This window comes from Mesoplodon bidens (assembly GCF_964165515.1).
Source record: "Mesoplodon bidens genome assembly, chromosome: 2".
Taxonomy (NCBI): domain Eukaryota; kingdom Metazoa; phylum Chordata; class Mammalia; order Artiodactyla; family Ziphiidae; genus Mesoplodon; species Mesoplodon bidens.
Window position 1 is genome coordinate 186947374 of NC_138177.1, and position 10082 is coordinate 186957455.

The 10082-nt window shown below is 52.3% G+C and overlaps 1 protein-coding gene across 1 annotated transcript; it reads right to left on the reverse strand.

The window, feature by feature from the left end:
* Positions 1–1289: 1289 nt before the first annotated feature.
* On the reverse strand, positions 1290–2620 carry ISG15 (ISG15 ubiquitin like modifier). The gene is made up of 2 exons (XM_081225859.1): positions 2516–2620; positions 1290–2051 (listed from the first exon to the last, which is right to left on the reverse strand). Exons 1-2 carry the CDS (start codon positions 2516–2518, stop codon positions 1416–1418), a joined length of 639 nt encoding a protein of 212 aa, XP_081081985.1. The 5' UTR covers positions 2519–2620; the 3' UTR covers positions 1290–1415.
* Positions 2621–10082: the final 7462 nt, after the last annotated feature.

The window sequence follows — 10082 nt, forward strand, 5'->3', positions numbered from 1 at the left end:
GGCGATTGGTCGCAACGGAGCGCAGACCCGCCCACCTCCCGGTCCCGGGTCAGCTCCGGACCCTCTGCAGGGCTGCGGGCTCCCCCTGCTGTCCGAGGCGGCGATCGCGTCTGCGGTGGACGGCCAGCCACGCCCCCTCCCCAGCTCCCCCAAGGCGCTTCTCCAGACATTCCCGCAGGGTCCAGGGCGGTAAACCGAGATCCAGAGGGTCCAGATTAGACCCCGACCTAACTGAAGATGGTGGGGGTGGGGAGGGAGAGGAGATCCCTCTGTGCCTTCAGGGCCGGGCCTGCCGCACATCCCCTCACCCAAGCCAGCCCCAGATCTGTGAGCCGGAGGCAATGAAGGGTGAGCAGCAGCGGAGGCCCCTCGGGAGGACCCTACGTCGCCTAGACCCTGGTGGGGGGGGTTCAAGAAAGGAGGGGGTGTGCTTACACTTGTTAAGTTACAGGATGACAAAGAGGTGAGGTTGGGGGCCCAGGAAATGAGGTTGGAGCCAGGAGCCCTCCCCGACACACACCTGCATGTCTACACATATCTGCCACAGGCAAGCCAGACCTGGGGGGTCCCCCAGCTCAGATACGGACCCCCACAGACCAGAAAGGGGGCTTCTGGGTCTCCAGCCAAATGCCACTGAAGAGTCTGAAGGCGGAGGACTGAGTGTCCCCAGAGTCATGGACTTTGGCCCAGAGAGGTGTACGTTCTATGCTCCCCCGCACCCCCACCCCCGTGTCCAGGGCTGACTCAGCCTGGCTCCCGAGTGGCTCATGTGGAAAACTGGCACAGAAAGATGCATCCGGTGTGGAAGTGGCTGTAGTTTTGCCAAATGAGGTGCCCCTTATCTGGGACAAACTCTTCCACGTGGATGGGAGGACCCCCATCCCAGACACCCCCCCACCTACTGGCTGCGGCCCCTCCGTGAACAACCCTGAAGGAGGGCATATTTGCTGATTCAGCAGCTCGCCCTGATGGTGATGTGAGTGCCCAAGGCCCTGTCACCACTTTTCCCCAGACCAACGCAGGCTGGACAGTGTAGGCTGATGGTTCCTGGAGGGTCAAGAGGCACCCAGGCCCCAGCTGGTGTGCGGAAGCCTCCCTCACAACTGGCCCAGGCAGGCCCTACGGACTCACCGCTTCCAGGGACACTCACCTTGTGGCCTTTGGGACCTCGCCAGGCCTTCCCCTCCCTGTGCTATCTGCTGACCCAGATGTGAGGAGTGGGGACCATTTGTGCAGACCATTTGGGCTGACCATGGCTCAATGTGAAGACAGGGACGGGCTCCAGCAGATATGCCTCTTTTTATTTCTCTAGAAGTTAATTTCCCAAAGATGTGGGGACACATTTTCAGTTTCTCTGGGGGCAGGCGGAGGTCATGATTTTGATCCCACTAGGCTTGTCCCTTAACTTGGCCACCCTAGCCTGCTGATTCCCCCAGCGACCCTGGGTCCCCTCTTACCACTCCCTCCTCTACCCTTCCCCCAATCTCACCAGAAGGGTGCAGAATGGTGCTACAGAGGGTGCTACAACTGTATTCCTGGTGCTCCATGGGGCGCCCTCCCCGCGGCCCTCCTGGCCCTGCCCCGCCCCCGCGCAGGCGCAGATTCATGTACACGGTGCACAGGGTGGTGAGGCCGTACTCCCCCAGCTGGCGCTCGTCCTCCATGGGCTTCCCCTCGAAAGTCAGCCAGAACTGGTCGGCTTGCACGTGCTCCTTTTGGCACACTTGCTGCTTGAGCTCGGCCACCCTCTGCGTCAGCCGGACCACGTAGGTGCTGCTGCGACCCTTGTCATTCCTCACCAGGATGCTCAGGGGCTCTTTGCAGCTCTGCACCATCAGCAGGACGACGCTGTCGGGGCCCAGGCCCTGGCAGACCAGGGGCACCCCGTCCTGTAGCACCTTGCGAGTGTCCGGGTGGGCCAGGAGCTGCTGGAAGGCGGGCACGCCGATCTGCTGGGCGATCTGCTGCTTCAGCTCGGATGCCAGCATGGAGTCCCTCAGGGGCACCAGGATCTCCTGGCCCCCTAGCATCTTCACCTTCAGGTTCCTACCCTGTGGGCATCACACAGGCTCAGAGACCCTGGCACCAGTTCTGGGACCACTGCACGTGTGACACTGGCAGTGGGGCAAGCTGTTAGACCCCGGGGTTGCTGCTCCCTCCTCTCCAGCCTCCCCACCCACCGGGAGGGGCACACCAGGTGCTGGAGAGTGCATGCGGGCATTTCTAGAAGAATAGCCACCACCCACAACCATCATGTTGCCTCCCTTCACCTGCTAAGATGCCTCCCTGTGCTGATCCCAAGGGATCTCAGGGTTGGCCACTGGGCAGAACCCACCTCTGAGGACCCAGACCCTGCTGTCAGAAGGAGCCCTGTCCCTCCCCTCACGCTTTAGAACCTGGGGGTTCTGAGCAGCTCTGCCTGCCTTGCACACACATGTAGGTGTTCCGCCCCTGGGAGATGCCACCAGGGAGAGGGGTATGAGCCCACCTGCCCCACTTGTCAAACCCGCCTCACCATGGCTGTGGGCTTTGGCGCCAGGTCCTCCGCAAACGCTGGTTGGCTGCCTCTCCGCTCTCAGCTCTTCTCCAGCCCTGGCAGCTCAGCCCTTTTAAAGCCTGAGCAACCACGTCAGAGGGCGGTGTCGGGGAGCCAGCCACACAGTAGCCGAATTCAGCTTCAGTTTCGGTTTCCTTTTCCCAAGGCGGGCCCTGGAGTGAATAGCAGAAACAAAACAGAATGACAATGACAAGGAACTGAGGTAGGGGTGAGCTGGGGCTTTCCACCTGGCCAGCGGGGCCTGGGGACTGTGACAGCGTCCCGGCCTCCAGGGGTGTGTGTTCAGAAACCCCCCGCATGTCCAACACCTCGGGTCCTTTGCAAGACGTACACACATCATGACATGAGCTAACAATTGGAAACTTTCACTTTCCATTTACCAATCTGCAAAATTAGTAAACTCGGAAATCATTGCCAGGGTTAATTCAGAAATAACATAAAATAGTGACAATCTGAACTACCCAGAGATAACCACCATTTGTTTATGACAATATTTGTTCAGATTGTTTTTTAATTAATTAATCAATCAATCAATCAATTAATTCACGGCTGCTTGGGTCTTCGTTGCTGCGTGGGGCTTTCTCTAGTTGCGGCGAGCGGGGGGCTACTCTTTGTTGTTGTGCGTAGGCTTATCATTGCAGTGGCTTCTCTTGTTGCGGAGCACGGACTCTAGGCGTGTGGGCTTCAGTAGTTGCGGCATGTGGGCTTAGTTGCTCCGCAGCACGTGGGATCTTCCCGGACCAGGGGTTGAACCCGCGTCCCCTGCATTGACGGGCGGATTCTTAACCACTGCGCCACCAAGGAAGTCCCTGTTCTGATTGTTTCAATGAAAGAGATGTATCTTATTTTCTACAAAAATGAACTCCTGGACACTATTGACAAAGTGAAAAAAAAACTATACACAAAATGGTAGAAAATATTTGCAAATCACATGTCCGATAAGGGTCTAGTATCCATAATATACAAGGAACTTTTACAACTCAACGACAAAAAGATAAACAACTCAATTAAAAGTTGGGCAAAAGACTTAAATAGACATTTTAAAATATAAAATATATAAATGGCCAACAACCACATGAAAAGATGGTCAACATCATTGGTCACTAGGGAAATGCAAATCAAAACCACAGTGAGGGACTTCCCTGGTGGCGCGGTGGTTAAGAATCCACCTGCCAATGCAGGGGACACGGGTTCGAGCCCTGGTCCGGGAAGATCCCACATGCCGCGGAACAACTAAGCCTGTGCGCCACAACTACTGAGCCTGCACTCTAGAGCCTGTGAGCCACAACTGCTGAGCCCACGTGCCACAGCTACTGAAGCCTGTGCGTCTAGAGCCCATGCTCCGCAACAAGAGAAGCCACCGCAATGAGAAGTCCGTGCACTGCAAGGAAGAGCGGCCCCTGCTCGCCGCAACTAGAGAAAGCCCGCGCGTAGCAACCAAGACCCAACGCAGCCATAAATAAATAAATTTATTTAAAAAACAAACAAACCCACAGTGAGGTACTATGTCACACCTGTTAGCACAACTATAATAACTTAAAAGGGAATAATGGGCTTCCCTGGTGGCGCAGTGGTTGAGAGTCCGCCTGCTGATGCAGGGGACACGGGTTCGTGCCCCGGTCCGGGAAGATCCCACATGCTGCGGAGCGGCTAGGCCCGTGAGCCATGGCCGCTGAGCCTGCGCGTCTGGAGCCTGTGCTCCACAACGGGAGAGGCCACAGCAGTGAGAGGCCCACGTACCGCAAAAAAAAAAAGGGAATAATAACAAGTGTTGGTGAAGATGTAGAAAAAATGGAACCCTCATACATTGCTGATGGGAATGTGAAATGGTGCAGTCACTGTGGAAAACAGTCTAGTCATTCCTCAAAAGGTTAAACAGAATTTTGACGTGACCCAGCAATTCGACTCCTAGGGATATGCCCGAGAGAACTGCAAACAGGTGTTCAGATAAATGCTTGCACACAAATGTTAACAGTAGCTCTATTCACAGGAGATGAATGGTAGAAACTGGGGGAGCAACCAAACCCATCAGCAGGTGGATGCATAGACAAAGTGTGGCATCCTTGTAATGGAATATTACTCAGCCGTAAAAAGCAATGAAGCACTGACGCAGGCTACAATGTGAATGAACCTTGAAAACATGGTGCTCAGTGAAAGAAGCCAGACACAAAAGGTCACATATTGTGTGATTCTACTGATACGAAAGGTCCACAAGGGACTTCCCTGGCGGTGCAGTGGTTAAGGGACTTCCCTGGTGGACTTCCCACCTGCTGATGCAGGGGACATGGGTTTGAGCCCTGTTCCGGGGAAGATCCCACATGCCGAGGGGTAACTAAGCCCGTGCACCACAACTACTGAGCCTGCGCGCCACAACTACTGAGCCCACGTGCCTAGAGCCTGTGCTTTGCAACAAGAGAAGCCACCACAATGAGGAGCCCACGCACTGCAACAAAGAGTAGTCCCCGCTCGCCGCAACTAGAGAGAAAGCCTGCGCGTAGCAACAACGACCCAACGCAGCCAAAAAAAAGTTAAAGAAGAAAATAATTAGGGCTTCCCTGGTGGTGCAGTGGTTGAGAGTCCGCCTGCCGATGCAGGGGACACGGGTTCGTGCCTCAGTCCGGGAAGATCCCACATGCCGCGGAGCAGTTAGGCCCGTGAGCCATGGCTGCTGAGCCTGTGCGTCCGGAGCCTGTGCTCCGCAATGGGAGAGGCCACAACAGTGAGAGGCCCCCGTATCGCAAAAAAAAAAGAAAAAAAGAAAAAAAGAAATGTCCACAATAGGCAAGTCCATAGAGACTGAAAATAGATTAGTGATTGCCAGGGGCTGGGGGGTATGGGGCATGGGGAGTGTGACTGCTTCATGGAGACACGGCCTCCTTTGGGAATGATAAAATGCTTTGGAACTAGATAGAGGTGATGGTTGTACTAAATATACTAAATGCCATTGAATTATATACCTTAAAATGGTTAAGTTTATGTTACGTGAACTTCACCTCAATAAAAAAGAAAACTGAAAAAAAAGAAACCCTCATGCTACTCTCACCATTTTGTAAACTGCTTCATTCACAAGTATATCACAAACATTTTTCCATATAAATAGATACTTTTATGCAAGTTGTTTTCATGGCTGCATATGTTACCCATGGTATAATGAGTCCATTATAGAATAGAGTGTAATTTAGTTAACCAGTTCCATATTGTTGAATATGTAGGTTATTCCCAAGTTTTTACTATCACAAATAGCACATCACAGGCATATGTTAGCTAAAAGTAAAACTAAATACTTAGGGAATTCCCTGGTGGTCCACTGGTTAGTACTTCAGGCTTCCACTGCAGGGGGCATGGGTTCAGTCCCTGGTCAGGGAATTAAGATCTCACATGCTGCATGGCACAGCAAAAATAAATAAGTAAGTAAGTAAATAAATAAATAAAATTAAAATAAATACTTAAAAATAAATACTTTTAAATACATTAAAAATCAAATAAATAAATTTTTAAATAAATAAGTAAAAGACTGGAAAGAAAAGCAAATTGTTTTGCATATGAACTGATCATTCCACCTCCCCTCCCCCAAAATAATCTCATATGGCACCAAAGTTGTTAACATGCACAAAACAGTTTAAAAAATTGTTTCTTTATATTATTTTAAGTTTCTATCTTGACTTATTCCTTGCATAAATAATATTAGTATTATAAAAAGAAAACCAGAAGCATAACAAAGAATACAGAATGTGAAACTCTCTCAATCTCCTTCAGATGACCATTATTTTGTTCTTGTTTTTGTTTTTGGCCATGCTGTGTAGCATGCGGGATCTTAGTTTCCTGACCAGGGATCGAACCCATGTCCCCTGCATTGGGAGCTAGGAGTCTTAACCACTGGACCACCAGAGAAGTCCCCAGATGACCATTATTAAACATGGCAAAGATACAACAAGATTTTTTAAAAAGAAATAAAAAATTAAAATTTTTTTTAAATTTAAAAAGAGAAAACAAAAACATGGCATATATGTCTCCTGATTTCTTACTACTGACATACAGTAATAGAATCTTTATTTTCTTTTAGTTACCTCATTGAATGTCACCTGCTTTTGACAAGAGAAACTAAACACAAAGGCTTTAGGCAGGCATAGTGATAGCACCTGGAAGCACGTGTCTCTGTGTCTTGGTGGCTTTTAAGTCACCACAAACTGGTGGCTTAAAACAACAGAAATTTATTCCCTCACAGTTCTACAGAGCCGAGGTCTGAAACCCAGGGGGACTAAATGACCAGGGTTGGGGCTTTCCTGGTGGCGCAGTGGTTGAAAGTCCACCTGTTGATGTAGGGGACATGGGTTCATGCCCCGGTACAGGAAGATCCCACATGCCACGGAGCGGCTGGGCCCGTGAGCCATGGCCACTGAGCCTGCGCATCTGGAGCCTGTGCTCCGCAACGGGAGAGGCCATAACAGTGAGAGGCCTGCATATCGCAAAAAAAAAAAAAATGACCAGGGTTGTCAGCCTGGTTAAAAATAATCTGATTTTATGTGGCTTACAGAAGACACGAATCATCTGAAATATAAGGATATGGGAAACTGAAAGTAAAAGGATGAAAATAAACCTACCAGGTAAATGTTAACTAAAAGGAAGCCAATGTGGCTACATTAACAATTTTATTAACAGATTAACAAAGAAATCTTATAGTCAAAGCATTATTAGATACAGAAGGTTGCATAGCAATAAAAGGTTGAGTTCAACGGTAAAAAAAAAAAAAGATTTTAAATTTGTATGCACCTAATAACATGACCACAAAATATATAAGTTCTAGTCACAAACCTGCCTGAATATCCTATTTATGAAATTACAACAGCCACTTATAAAGGGGTCTTTGGTTAATATTTGGTTTCATTTACAAAGTAACTTAAACTTCCTTAAACCTTTAAGACAGTATCTATATCATGTTTAACACGCTTGCTTTTTTTTTTTTTTTTTTTCCGGTACGCGGGCCTCTCACTGTTGTGGCCTCTCCCGTTGCGGAGCACAGGCTCCGGACGCGCAGGCTCAGCAGCCATGGCTCACGGGCCCAGCCGCTCCGCGGCATGGGGGATCCTCCCGGACCGGGACACGAACCCGTGTCCCCTGCATTGGCAGGTGGACTCTTGACCCCTGCGCCACCAGGGAAGCCCCGCTTGCTTTTTTAAAATTTTTTATTTTTTTTAACACACTTGCTTTTATTTTTAAGCCCTTCAATGATCTAACAGCCGCAGTAACAACAAAAAACCCTCCCAAGAAGTTCGCAGTCCTCACCACGCACACCCGTGCACCCTGATCCAGGGCACAATCCCCTCTCGCCCAGGCTACTGCGGATACATCCCAGAGGTCGTGCTTCTATTCTGCCCCCCATAATTTGTTGTTGGCCCATTAGCCGAGTGACCTACACACAACCTTCTTTCCCATGGCTTCCCATCACCCTCGGAGTGACCAGAGGAGCTTAGGCTTCGTCTGGCGACTCTGCTGGGCCTCTCATCTCCTCTCCTGCCTGCCTCCCCCCACCAAGCGCTTGGCTCCAACACTGGCCTCCTTGCCGTGGCAAAGAGCTTCTGCAAAAATCCAGGCCGAAGGTGGTGGAGGCTTGCAGCCGGCGGTGAGACAGCAAGAGGTCAGAAGTGGGTGTTCGGACACATCAGGGAGACAGAGATGCTGTGGGACCCGATGGGGAAGCATTGGGAGTGGACTCCGAGGGTCAAGGATGCTGGCAGAATGTTGGTCTGAGAACTCGGAGAGGCTCAGATGCAGAGCAGGCTGGAGCCTCGGTCAGGCTCCCTCACCGGGCAGAGACCTCTCCAGCTGTCTGGACAGAAAACTTAGTGTGAAGACTTCTTCCCCAAGTACCAGAGGACTGAAAGGCACGAGGAGAAGCTGGGGCCCTGCTGAGTCACGAGGGGCGGGAGACAGGACCTGAGAGAAAGGGCTGGGGATGTGGAGGAAGGAGGCAGGACCCCAGGCGACGCTGTTAGAACAGCGGCCGAAGGGCGCTGTACCTTCCGCCTCAGGCTCCAGCCCAGACCTGTGCCCCTGTGGGCGGGGCTTCCGGTGGGTGGGGCCTCCAGGGTGGGTGGGAAACGGAGAGCTACAGTCAACGCCCAGCACCTGGCATCCGGAGCTTAGTTATTGACACTACACCAGGACACCCCATGGAGGCGAGGAAGTCCAGAAGGTTGGAGGATCATCCGTATGGATTTTGAAATCACCAAGAACTGTGACAAGAGTGTCTGGAGAAAGTGACGGGGAACCAGGAGTAAACCCTTCAGGAAGGCCGGGGTCGACCCCACGGTTGCGGTCGACTGTAGTCTGTGTGGTCTGTTAAGCAAGGGGTGGTCTGTTAATAAGCTGAGCTTTCAAAGCTGGGGCTTTTTTGGTGAAGAAGACACCGGTCTGGACGCGCCAAGCAGGAGGGACAGGGAAGCTCACCTCTCCCCCAGAGCGGTGGCCCAAGGACAGTGGACAGAAAAGCAGCACCCACGGGGGCCCACAGGGAGGCAGCGTGCCAGGCAGATAGGGGTTGGAAGGAGATTCTGTCACCACCCAGAAGTTGGGGGACATGGCTCCCCAGATGTGGAGAGGTGTCAATGCCCAATTCAGCAGAAAGATGTTGACAGTGCCCAGATCACGGGGAAGGTACCGTCAAGCGTCAGGTGTTGGGAGGATGCTCCCACTACCTGGCATCAGGTGGCCGAGGGAAGGTATGTTGGTCTCATGACCTGTAAGGGTGGAAGACGCCCCCTCAGTCACAGGGGTGGGGACTGCCCTTGAACCTCAAGCCTCGTTGTCGGCATCCTGGTGCTCCTGGCCTCTGCCTGGGTCCTGGGTATCTGCTTCCCTCATCTCTAGCCTGAAGGCTGGATTCCTCCAGCCCTGGCCTCTGCCACTTTATCATCCCAGCGACCAACTCCCATGCTGCAGGAGAGGACCTGCAATGGTTCTAGCCTGCTTACTTGACAACTCTGGTCTGGCTGCCTGAGTCCACAGGCCGCTGCCTCTTGGCAGAAGAGGAAGGAACAGGAGGGTAGGGGGTGCCGGAGGGGCTGCTCTGTGATGTCTCTGATGTTCTGGGGCTCATATGCCTGTGGAATGCTGAGGGGCAGAGTGGGAATGCAGGTGCCGCCCCCATGTTGGCGGTTGGGAGGGACGTGTTCACAGATCGCACGTGGCAGACCCCCAAGGGACACTGTCTGAATGCTGTTGTGTGGAACGCTGTCACGGTAGGCAGAGGACCATCCCTCCCCCGCCAACCCAAGGCTGGAGCCCAGTGTCTGGCCTGGAAAATACACCCGTCTTTCCACACAGACTCCCCCACTGACTTTCCTGCCTCAGCCCCCTGCTCCCCATACCCGGTGGCCAACAGTGGGCCCTGGAGATGCCCCTGGGACCACCAGCCAACTGGGGCTTGGCCCACTCAAGCCTGGATCTAGGAGGACAGATAGTTGGCCTTTGATGGCTTGCAAAAATCAACTCAAACTCGTCAGATGGGCAGCCAGGGCTGCAAGCT